General features: G+C 39.2%; 1 protein-coding gene across 8 annotated transcripts; it reads right to left on the bottom strand.

Moving 5' to 3' along the window:
• Positions 1-1,311: 1,311 nt before the first annotated feature.
• arfip2b (ADP-ribosylation factor interacting protein 2b) lies at positions 1,312-20,506 on the bottom strand. 8 transcript variants are annotated; one of them, XM_072374376.1, is made up of 10 exons: positions 20,209-20,506; positions 16,922-17,032; positions 12,743-12,775; positions 11,076-11,184; positions 9,831-9,887; positions 8,198-8,313; positions 7,726-7,947; positions 7,447-7,604; positions 3,970-4,144; positions 1,312-3,830 (listed from the first exon to the last, which is right to left on the bottom strand). In XM_072374376.1, the coding sequence occupies exons 2-10, from the start codon at positions 17,018-17,020 to the stop codon at positions 3,675-3,677; spliced, it is 1,125 nt and encodes a 374-aa protein (XP_072230477.1). In that variant the 5' UTR covers positions 17,021-17,032; positions 20,209-20,506; the 3' UTR covers positions 1,312-3,674. The 8 variants fall into 8 exon arrangements, with proteins under 8 accessions (XP_072230477.1, XP_072230476.1, XP_072230479.1 ...); XM_072374375.1 differs by having other exon boundaries at positions 12,719-12,775; positions 20,209-20,505; XM_072374378.1 differs by lacking the exon at positions 12,743-12,775.
• Between the last annotated feature and the right edge of the window lie 936 nt (positions 20,507-21,442).

A 21,442-nucleotide genomic window follows, 5' to 3' on the forward strand; every position in this document is an offset into this window, starting at 1 on the left:
ATGAAAATTTGCAGCAAATCCACCTAAAACAAATGCTGTATGTTACACTGAAAAGGGCAATTAGCTTAATAACTTAGGACTTGAAACTACACATGCGAAATAAATTTAAAAAAAAAATGTTTTGCCTCTTGCTAAGAAGAGCATGTAAGAAAATGTAAATGAATCAATTTCTAAATATCATCATCACACAAAGCGAGCTAAAGTATTTCTGCTAGTGCTGTATTGTTTTCATTAAATCACCAGTTTAATTTCACTACCTTTTGAGTGGCCTATGGCATTCCATACAGTCAACAACACTGCCATTTCCTAACATATTTCTGTTCTTTAGACTCCACCGTCATTGCTTTACCTCTTACTTATTTTCCTTTAGCTAAATAACAACATAACCTCTGTATATCGCATCAAAAAAGGTAAAAAATTTCAATAATGAACGCTTCCTGCTGCATGAAAAAAAAGGTGAGTCGCTTCAGGTGTCTTAAGACAAAAGTGGTGTGTCAAACGAAAATGACCTGCACGATGCAAGTCAGTGGAATTAAACTTTATCTTCCCATTTGTCATATCGTTTGCAGCCTTTACCTAAAAGCTTCTACTGTGGGTTTATGTAGTTGTTCAAAACCGCAGCCTCAATATCAGCTCACATAGTTTTCGACTCGACAGAAATTTGTTGTCTTTGCATAAAAGGACTTAACATCCCAAACGAATGTCCCACGGTTATACAAATCAACAATTAAACATTTTAACAGTCTGTGAAAAAGACAATTAATTTCACTTACTGTGCTCTGTTTTTTTAAAAATCCCGATTTAGCTTGCTGTCATATGAGTCCTCTCTATGGTGTGGCGTCGCGCTCGTGCAGGCTAGAATCGTCAAACTGTCTCACAGCAGGACAGTGAACGCGACAGGTGTAGGAGGCGCCTCCACCAATCAAATTCAAGCTAGTTTCCAGGTAGAGTACCGCCCTTTAGAGGAGAAGTGAGCAAGGAGACATTAGTCTAAGAGAAGGAGTGACTTATCTGTTTTTAATATCCAATTTTATTGACATTAAATACATTGAATTATGGTTGACTAAAATTATGTCTTAGAGAGCTGGGTTTGATTGATCTAACCCAGTTAAATTTTCATTTGATCCAAACCAGATGATTGCTGGTCTATGGCTGTAAAGGAGGTTACAGCACAGTACAAATGGACTGAGAGGACACAAAAGAAAACAGACACAGAGCATTTGAAAATGTGTACTTTTTTATTTTGTTCCCGTGGGGTGGGGGTGGGATTTCCAGGTCAGAGTGAGGAATGAAAGCAGAGTATCACATCGATCCATTACACAACTTTATTTATTGTCATAAATACCTTATGTGCAATCATTCATTCAGTACAGTACACCAACTCAGCCTAGAAAACATTTGATTGTACACAAATAAAGTATCTCATTTTTAGAAATCTTGTTTCTCTCTTGGCAACAACCTAAAGACCTGTCAGAAGTATAGATTTTTTTTCCCCCATTTGCTTAAAGTTTTACAATTATAGGGGACAAAACAGGACATATTGCCATTTGTTTTAAACATTGTGTGAGGTTTGGAAAAGAGGAATCACATTTTGTTAATATTGCTTTGTTGTGGTCTAACTGACCAGGAACTGGCCAATAAACCGAGACAAAGGTCTTACAGAGAGCCTTTTTAAACCAAACGAAACACAGCAACCTGGTTTTCTTTTCTTTTTTTTTTAAATCGTCCTCCTTAAGAATGCAACATGAAAAGTACACTCAAGTTTTGTATTCCGCATTTAAAATCAACCAAAAGCATGGCATTGCGCCGGTCCATGCGAGCAGACATGAAGAGCGCCAAGAGTAGAGCATCAGCGCGAGCACACACATCCGCACCTTTGGATTGCTGCTTGCCGTGCAAACACCGAGACAAGAAACTGGAGGACTGACCCAATAACCGATGGAGACTTCATAGAGGCTCTAGTGACCGCAGCATGGTTAAACATTCAGTATAACCTCAGTTTTTAAGCATTGAATTTGTTGATTTAAACCGATTAAACACATTTTTTTTTTTTTTTTTTTTTTAAACATAAACACAAAGACACAAAATTTTAACAGTAGAAATTAAACTACTATGCCTCTTGTCAATCGTCAGTGATTGCGTACTAAAACCATTGGTGCCATCATACTCCCAGACCACTAAATGACAATATTTTAGCCTGAAACATTAAAATTAGTAATGGCACATCGCTACAGTAATCTTCAGTGTGAAGAAAAGGTAACCATAAACTGATATATTCTGCTTTTGGAGGACTGAAAGACGTCATCCTCGATGTCGGTGACATAAACTCGTTACCCTTACACAAACCCTTAAGACAAAGACACAGGCTAAGGTGTCAGTATATATTTAAAAAAAAAAAAATGTTATGATTCTCTATTTGATACAGTTCATTAACAGTTTAAAAAAATGGAGTGAGTCAAGTCAAGTTTGCTAGATCTTGACTGTTATACCCATCTTTGGGGACGTGGGTGCGATCCACAGTGACACTTAACCTTTCAGTGTTGCTGAAATAGCCCGTGTAAACAAGGCAAAGGCCTACATCTAATCAACATCTCGCTCTTTTCTCTTTGGGTATATATAAAATGCAATTAGTAAAGACCCGGACCAGTACTTTGGGAAGCTGTGGCAGTGTTCCTTAAATGATTGTTGCATATACGAAACAGAGTTTAGGAATTGTCAGGTTACAAGTAAAGTCTGTTGTGCACTGTGGTGCTCGCAGTCCAACACACCAGCCTATATCATACAGACATACAGTACAGCTGACTTGAAGTAAACTAATCAGACAATATAGCGATGACATGTTAAAGTACTCGGACCTAAACATTGTGTTTTTGTAAGCTACAAACAATGACATTTTTTTTCCCCCCAAAAGTAAAACAGCACTTAATTTGAAGTCTACAATGATTTGAAACGTCTGGACACTCCCTTCCAGTCTTCTCTCCAAAACCCCCTCAAAGTGTGGTTTGAAACATTTTACTGAATTTTTCTGTCATCCTGCAGGCCACATGATATTTCAGTTCATTGGTTCAAAAATAAGGAGGCACACTGGGAGAGTGATGAGGGTTAGATTATTTTTTTTTCTTCTAAAGTAGTGCTTAGTTACATCTGTGTTTCAATGGTTTTACCATTTACCTTCCCTCCCCCCTTCCCAGCAGCCCCTGTTACTGTGACGGAGTGTGAGTTGAAGTTTAACGCAGAGTACTGGGAGCACTTAAGGAGTACAATATTAATGGCCATTACCACGACTAACACAAGCTCACACAGCAAAATAGTGTTGAGATAAGGAAGGGGATTGAGTCAAGTAGAGGAGGAGGATAGGGACAGACAGGTGAAAAGTTTCTCTATAGACATAGCACAAAGAGAGGTTAAAGTAGAGAGAGGAAGTCAGGAAGAGAGGCACTGAAAGCCCTCAGAATGTTCATGAAACTGGCCACTTGGTTTCCTGTTGCATTTAACACATTTATCATTCAAACCCTGTGATACACCAGTCCAATCATCCAGCCATATTTCACATCTTCTTCCACCAAATGATCAGTGTTTTTCTCTCTGTAGTGGTCCTCTTTAAGTTGGGGGTTTCAACAGGTAACAGGTGGAGGTGGTTGAGAAAGAAGCTGAAGGAGGCCCAGCAAGGCTGCTCATTGCTCTTCTAACCAGGAGGGCTTATCGGCCCCGGGGGGCCTCAACTTTATGTTGAACTGCTTCAGCGTTTGCTCCAGCTGCTGCTGATTGCCAGCAAAGTATGCAGAGATGGCATTATGGAAGAGAAGGAGCTGCTTATGCATCACCTTCACCTGTGGGGAAAAAACATGATGACATAACGTGAGTAAGTTTGGGAATTAAATCTGTCAGTTACACAAAAATCACCCACTGACTCAAACCAGGTGTGGACTAGAAGAATGACAATGATGCAGACCTTCTCCACAGACCAACCTTATTCTCCTCCAGAAACTTGAGTTTAATGATAACATCTGAACGAAGACGTTCATACTTTTCCTTATGGACTTGGTACTGTTGCTGAGCAGCATCTATACGGGCCATGGTTACAGCATCCCTCGGACCCATGCTCAGCTCTTCAAGGTCTGACCGGTAAGCGTCAAACTCCAGTCTACACGCACGCAAAGGAGTGGAAAAGATACACAGATTTAAGAAAAAGACTAAGCTTTTCAAAGATCCAGACCTAATTCCATACCCCATCTAATAAAAGAGAGTGCAGGCATCAAATAACGACTTTCTTGGATATGCAAACAGCTTCCATTTCATCACCTATCTATATGGGCTCTGTGTGTTATCCAGAACATAGCACATATACTGCCAAGGATGATATTATGATCTCTCAGAACTTATTTTTAAGATGTTGAGTCCAACTTTGTGCATGTTGGATATTTGGTGCCAAAAGACACGGCAAATGGTCGACACCAACATTCCCAATCCAGCATCGGAGGGGTTGTGGGATATATTTCTCAATATCTGCTAAAACACTGTCTGGCTGTTTCTTGCATTAATAAAGAACATTCATAGTTAAATCATTTAAAAGGTTTTTTGTTTTTCTATAATGCATGAAATAACTAAATGAATAATTTACCCCGCAGTAATCTTTGTGCCACTTGGGGGCAGTGCACACAAGCAGAAAGTATGTCATTGACATCACCACTTTCTCAGTCTCAGTCTCATTCAGGATTCAGAGTGCATCATAGCACAGAAACAGCACTGGTGAAAGTTACCAATGATCTCCTCTTAGCCTCTGATAGCGGACTTGTTTCTTGTCCTGTTGGATCTCAGTGCTGCATTTGATACGATCGATCACAGCATTCTGTTACAGAGACTTGAACATGTTATTGGGATTAAAGGAACTGCATTAGGCTGGTTTAAGTCATATTTATCTGATAGATTCCAGTTTGTTCTTGTAAATGAAGAATCTTCCTCACACGTTGGAGTAAGTCATGGAGTTCCTCAGGGTTCTGTGCTTGGACCAATTCTTTTTACTTTATACATGCTTCCATTAGGTAACATTATCAGACCGCATGGCATAAATTTCCCATTGTTATGCTGATGATACTCAGCTGTACTTATCTATGAAACCAGATGAAACCAATAGGTTGGTCAGACTACAAGCCTGTCTTAAAGACATAAAGACCTGGATGACTCAGAACTGTCTGCTTGTAAATTCAGACAAAACTGAAGTTGTTCTCTTTGGACCTGAGCGCTTCAGGGAGAAATTGTCTAGTTATATAGTTACTCTAGATGGTATTTCCTTGGCTTCTAGTTCTAAAGTGAGGAACCTTGGAGTTATTTTTGACCAGAATTTATCATTTGACGCACATATAAAACTGGTTTCTAGGACTGCCTTCTTTCACCGTCGTAATATTGCTAAAATCAGGAACATCCTGTCTCAGGGTGATGCAGAGAAACTAGTTCATGCATTTGTTACTTCAAGATTGGAGTATTGTAATTCCTTATTATTGGGCTGTCCCACATATTCTCTGAAAAGCCTCCAGCTGATCCAAAATGCTGCAGCCAGAGTTCTGATGAGAACTAACAGGAGAGATCATGTTTCTCCAGTTTTAGCTTCTCTTCATTGGCTCCCTGTTAAATTCAGAATAGAATTTAAGATTCTTCTTCTCACATATAAAGCTCTTAATGACCGAGCTCCATCATATCTTAAAGATCTCATTGTAAGATATTTTCCTAACAGAGCACTTCGCTCCCAAACTGCAGGTTTACTTGTTGTTCCCAGAGTTTCTAAAAGTAGAATGGGAGGCAGAGCCTTCAGTTATCAGGCCCCTCTCTTGTGGAATAAGCTGCCAGTAAATGTCCGGGAAGCAGACACCCTTTCCACTTTTAAGATTAGGCTTAAAACTTTTCTTTTCGATAAAGCTTATAGTTAGGGATGGCTCAGGTAATCCTGAAACATCCCATAGTTAAGCTGCTATAGGCTTAGACTGCTGGGGGACCTCATCTGTCACACCTTTCCTTACTTTGCTCTCTTTTTCCCCCTGTTTAATTTCTCAAATGATTTTATGTACATGTGACATTATTGTGGTTATTAACTTGTGTTTCCCTGTTCCAACAGATATCCTTTGAATGGCGTTATGTTTCCCCCCCCCTTTCCCCCCCTCTCTTCTGTCTTCTCAAACCCCATCTAGTCGAGGCGGATGGCCACCCTTCCTGAGTCTGGTTCTGCCAGAGGTTTCTTCCTGTTAAAAGGGAGTCGTTCCTTTCCACAGTCGCCACAGGCACGCTCAGGACGGGAGATTGGACTGAAGACAAGTTTCGGTGCAATCTGTTGGTTTCCTTAGCTAGGATATTAATTTTTGAATTGGCTCTATATGAATTAATTGGATTATGATTACAATTAATTGAATTCCAATTGGCTTGAATTGGACTATATTACTTAAGTGCCTTGAGATGACAATTGTTGTAATCTGGCGCTATATAAATAAAATTAAATTGAATTGAATTCTCCTGAAGTTAATATGGTGGATTTGTCAGCTTAAAACCATGCCTGGGGTTTTAAACGCACAAAATTAAATTCTGCCTCTCTTTAAGCTTTTTTTCTGCCTCCAGGTAAAAATAGCTGTGTTCAAAGCTATTAATTGCTGTTACATATTCGCAAGTACTGAAAGCAGCTGCCTGCTGTTGCTCAATACGACACTACCATACAAGCCCAGATCTGTCAATGTCATTTGTTACTTTTCAGTACATTTTAAATGTCCAGGCTGTTGGGCTGTGTTTAGACTGCAGAAAAGCTTTGCAAGCATTAGTGGGTAATTACTGTCTGTGTCTGTCTAAAGACAAATGTGTCAATCAGTCAGGATTCCACTCAGAATCATCATTAAGTGACAGAGAAGACGCTTTGAAATCTGTTTTGAACAGCTGGAAGCGTATCTAAATCATATTTAAAACCACCTCCAAATATGGATTCCATACATCAATTTCCTGCTGCTTATCTGGGATCCCCAAATATTTCTCTCGCCAGCAATCTCCTGAGATTATATCATATATAATCTCTCCAGTGAGTCCTGGTCTTTCCTGTGGGACATGTCCAAACCACCTCCCTCTGGAGGCGTCCAGTGAGTATAATGACCAGACGAGGACCAGACGAACAGCAGCTATATGCCACGCCCCTCCCCAGTTACAAAGCTTCTCTCCCTACACCCGAGGATGAGCGCCGCTGCCCTACAGGTGAAGCTAATTTCAATATCTTGCATTCATGATCTCATTCTTTTGGCTGGCATTTATTTCTTTTTGCTTTCTTTTAACCCTTCCAGGGATACTGGGGCCACACCCTGAAGCCAGGCCTGGGGAAGAAGAGCACTTTCTAGAAACAATCTGAAAAAACAAAACATTTTTGGGCCCTCAGTTTGAACAAAGCCTTCAGTAAGAATCTTTTGTCCTGTATGTGCTAACCTTGCATTTTCATACAACTTGACCGTCATCAGGGTGTCCTCCATAGTCTTGTTGACTAATGTGTTGATGCTGGACACAAAGAAGTTAACGGCACCAAGTAAAGTCTCCCCGTTCTTGCACAGCAGCTTCTGAGTCTCTGCATTGTATCCAAACTCATCCTATAAGGGAGGCAAACTTTTATTTGTCTGGTTGAAAAGTAACACACACATATAGACACCAGAAAGCCACAGCTGAGAGAAGGCAACAGAAATATTAGATTAGGATATTTTGAGGTCTCACCCGTAGCTCTGGAGATTTCTGACTGAGGTCAGCAAAGGTGTCACCCAGCGCATGCTGTGTCTGCACCATGTTGTAGAAATGATTGGTCAGCGCTCTGGCCAATCGAAGCACATTCTCATATTTTCTTTTGGTGTCCCGCAGCACTTCAATCTGAGCCTCCAGCTCCAGATCCACAGTCCGAGAACCCCGACCAAAACGTTCGGAGATCATTTGCTTTGTACACTAAAACAAGGGGAAGGGAGAGAGAAGGAGGGGGCACACAAAGTCACTTATACACAATGCTTTTCCTTTCAATGACTGCGTCACATTCAAAGGTTTCACTGGAGAAACACAGCAAGGCAAACATGGTTTCCATGACACCCTCAGATCAAGAAGTGACTATTCATCAAGTTAAGAAAGATAAAAAAAATCTTTTTAAAAAAACATTTTAAAAATCAAAGTTTTGCTTATTTGTTTTAAATTACAGAGGTACCTTGTAAGTGTTGAGACCCCATTTCCTCACAGATTCTAGTTTTTCCACAGCCACACCGCGGGTCGTTTCTTCTGCCGTCAATGACAAGCTGCTGTTGCTGTGGTGCATGCTGGAACCTTAGAGATAAGAGCAGTGACAAAAAAAAAAATTTATTATACAATAAACATGAGCAAAACCTTTAGGAGGAGAGAAGACCCCAGCTAAGATTAGGCCAAACAGGAATGACTACCACTCAAAAGCTTCCAACATTTAAGACGACTAAACTAAAGATGGTCTCTCAAATCTGTTATCTTCTTAGCAACAATTAACCCTTAAACCACTGTAAACCATGCATAGATGTGACGAAAGAAAACTAAAAAAAAAAAAAACCTACAGGTAATGTTGGCAATACAGAGAATGCCAAACCTAAAACGGCAGACGCCAAGTTCTTTTAAGGATTTGAAAGATTAAGATGGAAATTCTGGCATATTTTGAGAAATAACATTTCTGATTAACGGACACAAAGGGCATCAACCTCACTCTTTTTCCCTCTTCAGTACCTTGGCAATCGTGTGATTGGCTTTCTATGTGACGGATGACTGAACTGCTTGAGGAAGCACTACTTCGCCTGGCTTTCATACGCAGGTCTGTGAGAATGAATGGGAGTTTGGTAAGGGAGGATTTGATGAAGGAATGATATGGGGTTGGGATGAATTAAGGTAGGGTGTGTGTGTGTTTGGGGGTGTTATATGAATTTTTATGTTTAGGATTGGAATTAAAAATCATTATTCAGACATAATTTTATTGTGTAAATTGGAAAAAGCATTAAAAAAGTTGATAATGATATGATGGGAGGCCGATGTGGGGGTGAAATGCAGGAAAAAGAATGATAAGGAACATAAATTTAGGAGGGAATTGTGGGGAAAAAAATGGAGGATAAAGAGAAGCGAGAATAAAGTTGAAAAGACAACATTTAGTACAAGACAATCAGTGAATAATGCACACAAATGATTGACAATGATGACGAGGAGTCTGAACTGCAGATGTCCTAAACTTGATAAAGTTAATATCAATAATATCTAGTATTATATCGAATATATCTAATATTTCCAAGGTTTTAACATATTGTGATACAAATTAAAGTGTTTTTGCTGCAAGGTCCAGAAAAATCCCTCTGTGAAAAACACAAAAGTGTGGACTCATTAAGGGATTATTTCACAAAGAGAACAGTGCACGAGCCAAAGGAACACCTTGTGTGTAGTAGAAAAAAAGCTGCGTTATGTCCAAGGACAGGAGCAGCAAGCAGACCTTTTGTGCACAGAAAGAGAAAATGTGATGAAGAGGAACAGAGAAGCTGGCACCCAAACCTTGCCAAAAAAAAAAAGATTAAACACACACGCAGTGGAGAGAGCATTTTTCCAAAATGAGATGCCCATCGTGTGACATGAATCAAAAACAGAAGGAAGTCAAAATGACACCATGTTTTATGCTCGTCACAGTGAATGTTCGTGCGCTGCATCACTTTTTTAAAGTGAACAGATCCGACATTATACAAATGTCACAAAACCCTCCAAATTAGATTTCTATCCCAATATGGAAAGAGGCTCCCCATTATGATTATTATTAATATTATTAACAGTTCGGTCTAAGCAACCTAATCCTGTAACTGGGATCCTTTTGTTAAACACTGGATTGTAGCGTACTGCAGGGCCTGAGAGAGAATGGGACAAAAATGCAGGAATATTAGCGACAAATAATACCCAAAAATGTGCCACTTCCCTTGTACTCTATTGTATACATATTACACATGAAAAAACTTGGATGTCATTAATTTAGTTATTCATCTTTCATAATGATGCATCAAAATATTACTCTTAAAACGTATTAATATAAGTAAAAGCACCAATATTTCACATATCAAGCTATTCTTGACATGACAGCAGCGTACTGTCTGACATTTACAAGCAATAAGTTATTTCAGTGGTGTTGGCATATCTAGAGGTTTGTTATCGTTATGAATTGTGACACTTTTGTAAAGCATAACTGTGCATTTAGACTGTCGAATAGGGCTGGGCGATAAAATGATAACGATAGCTAACAAGGAATAACTTTTCCTCGATAGAGATATGAAACATGGTCGATATACTTTTTGATAGATTACATTCGTCCATCTTTTGACAGACAATACGAATAGCCAATGACAGCGAGAGTTGTGTCGCGCTCAACCAATCATGTAGCTGGAACACAGCCATGCCAGCAGCTATTTTAATTTAAAATACCTGTTCTGTTTTTATCTGAAAAAGTCGTATAGTGTTACATGTCATGTTCAACTTTGACAGAAAATAAATATTTAATTAAAAATTAACCTTCCGATATCTTCAAATCTCACTTAAGAGTAGCAGGGAACATTTAAAATTCACAAAATAGTGATTTATTTTATATTGCGATATATATCGATATCAAAAAATATCGTGATGTGACTTTTTCCTCATATCGCCCAGCCCTACTGTCGAAGAGTATTAACAATGGAGAAATGTACATTGAAGGACACAAAGGCTAGTTTAAGGGGTATATTCATGAGTTTGGAGCACCAAAAGACAAAAGAGCAGTTTATATCCAACTCTCTTTTCCTCTGTTGCAATGAAAGTCAATACAAACAATGCATTCAATTTTTTATTTATTTGAATTTAGCCTTTTGTGTAAATCCCCTAAATAAAAAAAGACAGAAGAAAGAAAACCTAGATTACCACTGGGTTCAGTGATCAATTTCATGAACACGCAGCTCATGAATAAAGCATGTAAACATATAACTATTAGACTTTTTTTTTCAAATTATTACAGCTTTAATTGGTTTAAAAAAAAAAAAATATTTAAAAAAGAAAAAGAAGTCAGGAGATACCTTTGATTGAGTTGGTGGAAATAATTTCTTCTGCTGTTCCTCCATAGCCTCCGGACACAATGCTAGTCTCGTTGAGATTGGGACCCGATACCATCACCTGCTGTAGGTCCTGCAAAGTTAATAAATAAAAAGAAAACAGCAAAAACAAAAGGAGGGGAAAGTTCGGGGTGGGTAGGGGTGGGGATATGTAGACAGATTATATTATAACTTCAGTATCAGATTCATACAGTGAGCAATGTAGGTTAATAAGTGATACACAAGAGAGGGACAAACATTATTTTACTAGGGAGGTTAGGAAGCCAAGAGGGATGTGAAAAACAAAACAGTGCCACTAATAGAGCTGTATTTCCTGCCACTTTGAATTATACACACCTGTGACAGTATCAGTTAATATTGATGTGCTTGACATTTTCCATGTAGGGCAGCATTTTAGGACCACTAAAACAAAGAACTTGAAAAAGCTGCTGAGACCGTTTGAGTTTAAAGAATTATTTTGTGTTAACGTGTTTTCAGGCATGTCAGATCTTTTATCTTATGACGTCCCAAAGGATACTCATGCCCTTCTCACCTCATCGATGCAAAGAAGATATCCTCGTTAACCCTTGCTGTTACTCTTTGGTAATTCACATAAAATCCACACAGAAGGCCGACTCAGCTCTGCATCAGTGTGTGCGCTTCCACACACACAAAGCTTGCATCACTTAACTATCTGAGTGGCGGCAGCATAGTGACAAGTTCCAGGTTGCCCTTACATACATAGCAGTGAGCAGTGCTTCCACTTTGACCGACAAGCTGCCAAGATGCACAAAAGCATGAGAGAAGACCTTCAAATACCCACGCCTGACAAAAACTGTTAACTGTGGAGCCGTTTCCAAAGCAATGCAAAGTTTCTGATGCCTCACTATCAGCCATTAACCATTATAAAAAATAAATCAGGTGTGAGAATAATACATTTATACTCAGCGCAACCATAAGAAAAAAGTTAAAATTTAAAAAAAACTGTATGTTAACATACAACACTTAGGGCTTGGAATGCAGTAAGTCTGTGATAAGGAAACCAGAAACAGGAAGTAGCCATTTCCTTTCTGTAAAGGAACAACATACAGAGAGCAAGTTTGAAGCCAAAAAAAAAAAAAGCAGGATCACAAACTGCTGTGATGCAATTCCTTGCTTCAACGTGTTATCTGTCAATCAAGACAGAACTGTGCAATAGTAAGACTTAATGTTTGGTAAAATGACACCGTTTTGCTTTGAAAAACTTAAAAAAAAAAACTTAAGGGATCGCACTCAGACGTCAACTAACTGCACAGAAACGCACAGAATCTAGACCACATTAGCCCACACAGTACAAAACACAAGAGGACTTTGAATCTAACAATAATAAAGACGTAATTCTATGGTTATGATGAGATAAAAGTGTTAGTTGTAAGATAATTGTTAATACAATCAGAGATCTCTCAGTACATTTGTTATTTGAGAAACTCGTAGAAAATTTTTTTTTGTTTGTTTTAGGAATAGGAATAAGGTTAGCACAACAAGATACAAATGGTTTGCCATATACAAGTTGGGAAACAGACCAAGTCAAACCAATGGGCAGTACTACACACCAACACCACACGCATATATACAAATTGCCTGCTCACCCTGGTGCCTCTGGAGCTCCCTACCTTCTCATCTAAGCTCCACTGCAGCTTAGCAGCCTGCACAGAGATGGAGGGGTGGGGGGTGGGGGGAGGTTCAACAAACAAAACAAAAAGAACAGAAAAAGAAAGAAACAGAAAAAGGAAAAAAAAGGGACAAAAAGAAAAATCCATGACTCAAATCATGAAACAAGCTACAACAGAAAAGTTCCAACAGACAGCAGTGATGCAAAATGGAGAGCAGTGATGACTGATACAACAGCAGGTCAGATTCATCGTTTGGCTGACTAATATGTCAGAATTTCAAATGGACCATCTTTCAGACATTGGCATTCTGGCATGTTTGATTTTCCAGCTCTAACTTTTCCACCAAGGTTCTGCCATTACAATAACTCCATCACTGTAGAACAAAAACACAGATTCTAGTGCGAAACAGTCAAATTATGAGCATATCGATTCATATCACACAAACTTTAAAGACGAAATAAACTTTGAAATGAAAAATAAATTAATAAATAAAAAAATAAATAAAAAAAATAATCAAGACAGTGTGAAAACACACATACATACACACACATCTAAATTTGAGAGCCCAAACTCAAGTGAATGTGCCATTTGTAACAATTTCTTTGTGATCATTCAAGTTTATAAGGAAAGCCATTATACATGTTACAAAAAAAACAACTGCATGTAACATGGACTAAATTTAAATGTTTTCACAAATGTGATTTCTACATAATTTTCACTGCCATCTTTCTGTATAAACAGTAAAGCGCAAGTGCATATTAGTACAGCCAAATTCCCAATAAAGCTAATCTACTCACATATTTCTCTGATTCTGTTGTCAGATGGCTGAACATATCAGAAATTGTGACTGGAAATCAGCCCATTAAGACTATGTCTCAACATGCGGTTGCTTAGAGCATTTCCAGACTGTCGTGCTACTGCAATAAAATCCTGATCTTAAAACCACAGCGTCATCTAACAAAAATCATCATTTAAAGAATTTAAAGACCACGCCTGTGCGGTGGATTCGGCTATATTTACACATACAATGAGCTCCCGCAGAGAAAGTCAGGAGTGGGGAATTGTCTTGAACGTTTCTTGCACCAGTGTCCTGCATTGGACGTACTTTGGTCAAAAGAAAGATTTGGCTCCCGTGAATAATGAGATAAAGAGGGTGGGTCCAATTAAATGACCAGGTCAAAATGTAGTTCAACTCAGCTGATGCATTAGACTCAAATTAGCCACAAATGCTATCCAGCTGGGTTTCTGACAAAAAGTTAGCTAACTGTGCTGCTTTTATTACAGAAATGCATTTTCCATGGACACAAGAATTTGTGTGCCCCACAAATAGTGTTACTGTGAGCTGGGATGCTAATGGTGTATAAACAGGAAAAACAGGCAAAGGCCAAAGGCTGCGGCAATCAAAAATTCTATGTGGAGCTAGCTAATTCTGCCAGTAAGAGCTAGCATGCCATAAGTTTACCACGACTGCCGTTTAAGAGCAAAATACCCATTTAATCACAGATGAAACAGTTTGTTGTCACACACGTTTTGAGCTGGAATAAATCATAGCCTTGCATCACCAAAGAACATGAAAGTAAACGTGTTGTAAAAAGCGAAGGGCTGTCATTATGTTGTGTGTGGTTGAATAACACAGTACAAGTACTGAGACAACAAAACTCAGTCTAGCATCTAACCAGAAGTGCAAAGAAGCAGAGTGTATATACATGTGCAGTAAGAGCAGAATGGTAGTTAAGCATTTTTACTGAAGATACACTTCCCTCTCGTAAAAAGGGATATTTATACAAAGACACTGGATCAAGTGTTGGAAAAACATTTTAAACACACTAAAAGTCTGTTTTAACAACGTTTTTCCTTCATTCTGTCAGTGCATCTCTTTATTTTACAGATTTGCCTGGCGTTGTGGCATCTGTTCAGTGTGGGACAAAGCCGACGCAGACACTTTGTTCACGTTATATCTGTTCCAAAAATAAATGGATTTAAAAAAGCGCTTTGACATGAAAGATGTAGCACGGATAAAAGCTCTGGTGTAAAATGTCAGATAACTGACCCACTTCACAATTTCAACAATACACCCAAGATTATACATTTGATTTATGCAATCATAAGTGCAATTGATCAACCCTCAACTATTCAAAAAGTCCAAGCTTTTTAAAATGCTCATCAACACGATGAGTCACTGTAATGCGTCAGATTCTTTTTACCAGGATGCTCCTGGCAGTCAATCCCATATCCGTCATAGTCAAGCTGACAGTTACCATTCCTTTTCCGACACATGCAAAGTGCTGCATCACTGGAAAAAATTACTCTTACTCCTTTTTAAACTGCCAATCTTCATCTCTACTAGCATGACCAATATGGACGGCTACAGCTTTAAACTGAGTGCGACACAGCAGATATCCATCTGATGGCTGTCACCCAAGGACAAAGCACTGCCAGTTTCAGATTAATTGCAGAGTTGCTATGACAACTGGTTAATATCCAGAACTAAACAGTGCAGCTGAACACTTTGCATACATAAACACATTAAAATGAGGTAGCCACACCAAATGGTTGCATCCCCACAACAGGCTGCTAAGAAATAGGGGCTTTTTTATTGATTTTTTTACTACTACTGATGCACACTACTTGAGGAGACACACAGTTTGGTGAGCAAACAACACGGAATGCCAATGATTTTTCCAGGATCTACAGTCTGTTTGTCCAACCAGGTGTGTCCTGAGATAAAGTAAAATTGACAGCCAACTTTAACTTACTCTGCAACATCGTTGTCATTTAATTCTGGATACAAGACAGGAAAGTTGAAGGGGATAGACCGTTCGTGTTCAACTCTTGCTCTGGTGAATCGTATCTTTTGCCTTCAAATAATGACCCTTAAAAGCTTATTTGTATTCCTGTAAGGAGAAACATCTGAAAAGCTGGCATTTAAGTTCAATAGTGTTAAGGCTGACTCCATACATGTGCTTGAAAGCCGACACACAAGGTCACAAGAGCTGTTCCGAGTGAGCGCCTCGTTTCTAAGGAGACAGTTGAACTTTTAAACCTGATCTCACTGTGGGATTGCTGGTGTGGATAAGCAAGCTGTACAACACAAGGATTTTTGGCAGTGTACAAAAACAAGAAAGACATTATGGAAAGACGTTGGGAGACCAGGACAAACCAATGAGCTAGTGGAACAAGGCATTCATAGACTAGGGCAGAGAATATCACATTGGATGGGTATTACATTGACTGCTGCGATACATGCAAGCCCCGTGAGAATAGATATATATATATATATATATATATATATAAAAAGATGTGGTGAATATGGGTACATTAAGGCAAAGTGTGAAAAAGAGCAAGTTAACAGTGAGTGTCTGGCTCCATATTAAACAGCCAGGGTTTGGCTCCTAAACCGCACAGCACATGGGTGGCAAAGTATGGTGTGAATGCTATGAAAAGAAAAGGCACATTAAGCTAACCATGTGACAGCCGTGAACACTCCTCACCACTAAGATCTCAATTTGAAGCGACTGAAGGCCCATGCATTTAGTCAAACTAAAACCAAAACTAAAAACACAAGACCAATCCAACAGAGCTGTTACAGGTGACCTGTGGGGCGAAAACGGAAAATGTCCCTGCCTAATGAACTATTAATAACAATTATCAACGTATAATGAAAAATGTTGGAGAGCTTATTTTCTTTGATGTCATGGGCCTTCTTGAATTTCAAACGCATTAGATATACGGTTTAAAAGCAATGAGGCAAAAGCATTTAAACAATAACTGGATGTTAATTACCATGGCAACAGTTTAAGCACTTGGGTCAGCCCTCTTGGGTCAGAAAACACATTGTCAATGCAGCGGAAATATGCAACAATCCCACATCATGTCAACAGTAACAGGCCAGAGAAGGTCAAGCATTTTAAATATGAGAGCATTGCATTTACAGCATACAAAAGAAAACAAGATAAATCAATGACAAGTAATCATACAAAAATAAACAACCCCTACAAACCCTCCTCTCTTTGCTGCAGTTTGCTTTTGAGAGCAGAGGTTGTGTTTTATTGGGTTACAATGTGAATAAACTCTGTGTCCTTGTCCAACTGTTTGAAATTGGTTTAAATTAAAAGAAGAAAAAAAAAAGGGACTAAACCACACAGTAGTCTGTTGACTGATACCATAACTGTGACCCACCTGTTCAAGGCTGTCATCTTCTGTTAGTGTGCCTGTGTCACCGTTACTGTTGATAGGAATCTCCATTGTGGCAGCCTTACTCATAATGCTGTCTGTCATAATGCACTATGTCTGTGAGACAAAAAGAGAAGATAAGACAGTGTGGACACTGAAAACGACCGGGTCAGAATGAAATGAGAAAAACACTGAGGCCTAAACGCTGCTTGGAAGAGGAGACACCAAAGGGCTTTGTCAAAACAGCCAAGTCATTGTGCAGATGGGAATATAATTATCCCCAACAAGCACGGAGGTGGTTTTCAAAGAGCAAGGCTACTGCCTGGAATAAAAACAACCCACCTATGAATAAACACACACGCATAATCAAAGTGCCCCCCACAACAATGAGCTGTCGTGTTGAAGTGTCCCCTCCATTCTGAAGCTCAAGTAGAAGACAGCATATTACCATCATCTACCCCCTAAAAACTCAGACAAGAGGAAGACGGCGAGATGTTTACGTTGGCGCTGAATAGTTACTGTAACACGACAAACTGATTTGGCTCGCTACACATCACACATGCAAATACAGCCACAGCCTGCAAAAATAATTCTGAACAAGCAATAAATACTGCACCGAATGATTAATACATTCATGTGGAATTAGATTTGTGCAAATAAAAATCATGGAAAACTTCTTAAATATCAAACAAACATTAATTTGTGAGAGAAAATAAACCCCTACACAGCATGATGATGTCGTAAGTAATACTTATGATTTGAAAACAAATGATCTAAGTCCTTGTACAAAATATTGGTCCTTTCTCTGATTGATGATATATCCTTTTGTCCCGAGTGCCCCCCCCCCCCCCCCCCCACCCCCACCCCCCAGCTTCATTCTCACTGATCAGAGTTTTGCTCTGAGCGGCATCTGTGCAGCTCTCTGCTTCGCTGACTCTTTGTTTGTAGTTCTTGCACAAAGGTCTCAGGTGAGTTTTTCTTTTTTTTTTTCCAGGGATTACTTTCCATTGGCAGCTCGTTGCTCCCGGTGTTACTCAGTATAACCAGCAGACTATTCTGGTTTGGTTTGGAGGACGCCGAGCTGTCATCATCCACTAACAAGCTGTGCGATATCTTATGTGATTTAAACAGTGAATGTTGTTCAAAATACAGTATTTTGTCTGGCCTTAGAAGATAACACCAGATAACTTGCCATTTATATAGAATGCTGGCTAAATAACCTTACTGTTGCTGTAGAGTGAGTTTTTAGGTTCACAAGCAGTTGCAGAAACTATGTGTTTGCTACCATAATGGCCAATCTTTATTCCTGCTCTGAGATAATAAAGCTCATGCTATAACAACGGTGAGCCATCAACCAATAAGGTTGCTGATCCATCTCTTACTCTCACCTTACTCTCTGTGGGTGACGTAACACTGAGCAGAACCCGAATAAACCTCAGATGTAGTCCAAGGTAGGGCAGCTTTCAAACTAGATAGATCGCAAGTTATCAGTTTCTGGAAGCAAACTTATCTAAAACTTATCTTGTATTAACATACAAACGTAAACTTTGCTTTATTCAATAGTTAAGACCACAAAGTATCTTAGGCCGGACAAAACACTGTGCATGATCAATACTCACCGTTTAAATCCTGCAGGGACCCAATACAGCTCGTTAGTATGTGATGAGATCTCACAGTGTTTCTAATGAAGCAAACCTGGAAAGTCCGTTTGCCACACTAAATAACATCAGGGGACGACAAGCTGTTACTAAAAATAATAAATCCTTCTGCCAAAGACTGATGTATCAGAGCTGCATACAAAAAGGCAGGAAGCACCAAAGGAGAGAACCGTTGGTCCACACAGTTGAGTTTACTAAAGCTCAACTGGGCCATTTAAAGTCCTTGTGACAGCGTATACATGGAAGGTCGCAGAATCGAGTAAATTCCGACAGTATGTCCGACACAGACGTTCAAGACAGTGGCTATGAAATAAATATTTTATCACGTCAGCAGTCTGGAAATCACTGAAGTGAAGGTGAACTGTAACATAGTTCCTGAAGGGCTGATGTTCAGACATCTGACAAAAGAAAAAGGAAAACACATCAATGAGAGCAGCTTTCTTGTGAAATCAGCTGTAATAATAGTCGCTCACAATTCACTGCTTTTACAAAATTAGGCAAAAAAAGGTGGAACTTTGGAACATGTGCAGAGTGCCTAAGCCTAAGAGTCTATATGAGAGTATAAATGTAGGAGTGATCAGATCCCAAAGCGCATATCTGAGTGTATAATTTGTTTTTCCAAGCAGCATCTCAAAGTGCTGAGTCTAACTGTCAAACTGATCAGTGACACTGAACCAGAGGGAACTGATTACAAAAGGGTATATTGTCAACCAAGAAATAAAATAGATTTCTTTTTTTGCTCCAATTAAAAGCAGTTTTATCTTACGATCTCATTTTTGTTTGACATCTAAGTTTTCCTCGACTGCACTAAGGTGTAATCAGAGGTGTATCTCACACAGCAACATTCGTTGACTGGAAGGAAGAAAGGAATGAGATTTGCTACCAGGTTAAGCAGGTTTCTGGGAGTTTGCTCTCTTGCTTGGCACCAATAACAGATGTTGTCTGAAGGCAGGGATATGGCTACTGCATGTTTACATAGGCTCTGACCTCACTCAAGTAGTTTTTTCCACTGTGAATGTACACTTGCCCATGCCCTGGTAATTTCACGAGGCTCCCCTATTGGCTTTAGTCCTGACTTGCAGCAGCTGTGTATCCCTTTCCTCCAAAAGTGCTCCACAAAATTAAGACATCTTACAACGCCTGTGTCAGACCTTCACGAAACATATGACATTATTGAAAAACATTTTCCTCGTGTTGAGTGCTGTTGTTAATCTACACAGTATGGCCTGAGTCTAATCATTCAAGCCTGTCTGTATCAATGAGAAACTATGACAGGTGCATCAGCACAGGTGCAAAGTTCTCACACTGGCAGGTAAAGCTCGATGAATTTCAGGTCAATTCTGTCCCCTTCTTATCAGCCTGTTCAGGGGTTAAAATAACACTTAATGGTAGCTATTTGGTGGGAATGTGAATTAAATTTGAATTGTTTTTAAGGCGAATAGTGAATCTCCAATCAGAAAAGGGCCTGCTTCCAGTTCACGTATGCAGCTGTCGAGGAGAAATAAGCTCGTTAAACTGGTAACAAAGAAATAACAGTGAGTTCAACATGTGAACTTCGGTGCTTCACAACGATATCACCACAGTCTTAAAAACCAACTGAATATCATATGTTCATTTTAAGACGATTTGACTTACGGTGTGCTTGGTCCCGTCGTAAATACAGCGCTCTTCGGGAAGCTAACGCGCAAGCTAATAACAGGCTAACGGTAGTGCATCCCCGTTTTTGCGCGCAAGAGGAGACTGCTCTAGGTTTTGTCAGTCCAAAAAAATCAGAGGGACACTCTTAGTCAAGAATATCTGAATGTCATCTCAAGGTGAGGGTTTACTCTAACTGCGTTTGTCTTCAGACTGCGTAAATAATTGTCTACCTTCTGTTTAATGAAGCCAGGGGCAGCGCTTTACGGAACTGACGACACTGTGGAATTCATTTTGCAGACGCTCGCTGACTCAAAGAACGTCTATTCACAAGAAGATGAATCCCTCCTTGAATTTACCATGGTGTTACCAGGTTGTAGCTGGCCTTCGCTGTTGACTCTTTTTAAATGAAGTCCTTTCAGTGCCCTCCTTTTGATGAATACGTCCTTCTACACATTTACGACGCAATAATGCAACACAATGAAGGACACTTCTCAAAGCAACATTTTCATAGTCACTCAAATTAAGGAAATGTTAGCAAAAATATACTGTAGATTATCCCTACCCACGTTTTTACATGTATGCATTGAGCGATAAATGACTTGCTGTGGTCCAATAAAATGTTTTAGCAAAAATATCAACAGAAATTTAGGTTGTTATTCAATCTGAAATCATAAAGACGTCACGATTTGCTCACCACACACATCACGCGGATTTTTATCAGTGTGAGACTCTTATTTTTTTTCCTTCGTCGCTTAAGTACAAACCCATCTTTTGAAGAATAGTTTGCGCTTGCTTATAGTTTAGGGAGTTGTCGCTTTAGGAAGTTTAGGGAGTTGCGCTTGCTTATTGCTTAAGGAGTTGTCGGTTGCTGAGGCTAGATTGAAAATGAGTAGAACGTGTTATATTATCGTGCCGGAGGAAATGTAAAGGCATACAGAGCTGTGAATTCAAAGGTTTGACATAAACATTATATTTTGGCGATAATTAATTGACAGCATTGTGTGTGTTATATTGGTAGGAATTGTTTGTTTTTTGTTGTTGTTTGTTTATCGTGGGGTCTTTTAAATAAACATTTGCCCTTTGTATGAAAGAGATAGATCATCATCATAGGAGTTGGATATCACCTGGACACTGAAATAAACAAACTCACTAAAAACATGGGGCCTTATTATGTGATCACAAAAGATAATATGATCTCATCCTAATCAGAATTCAGTTAAATCTATTTAAT

The sequence above is a fragment of the Leuresthes tenuis genome, unplaced genomic scaffold (assembly GCF_036924035.1).
Source record: "Leuresthes tenuis unplaced genomic scaffold, fLeuTen1.0.hap1 SCAF_21, whole genome shotgun sequence".
In the NCBI taxonomy this organism is placed as follows: domain Eukaryota; kingdom Metazoa; phylum Chordata; class Actinopteri; order Atheriniformes; family Atherinopsidae; genus Leuresthes; species Leuresthes tenuis.

Bases quoted from the DNA above. Each gene is read 5' to 3' on its own strand.
- arfip2b (XM_072374375.1), bottom strand. From the start codon at position 17,020: ATGACAGACAGCATTATGAGTAAGGCTGCCACAATGGAGATTCCTATC. The intron at 7,948-8,197 runs GTACCTCTGTAA...CCCTTGTTTTAG, and splicing joins GGGGTCTCAACACTTACAAG to TGTACAAAGCAAATGATCTC. The intron at 4,145-7,446 runs GTTAGCACATAC...GCGTGCGTGTAG, and splicing joins AAGTTGTATGAAAATGCAAG to ACTGGAGTTTGACGCTTACC.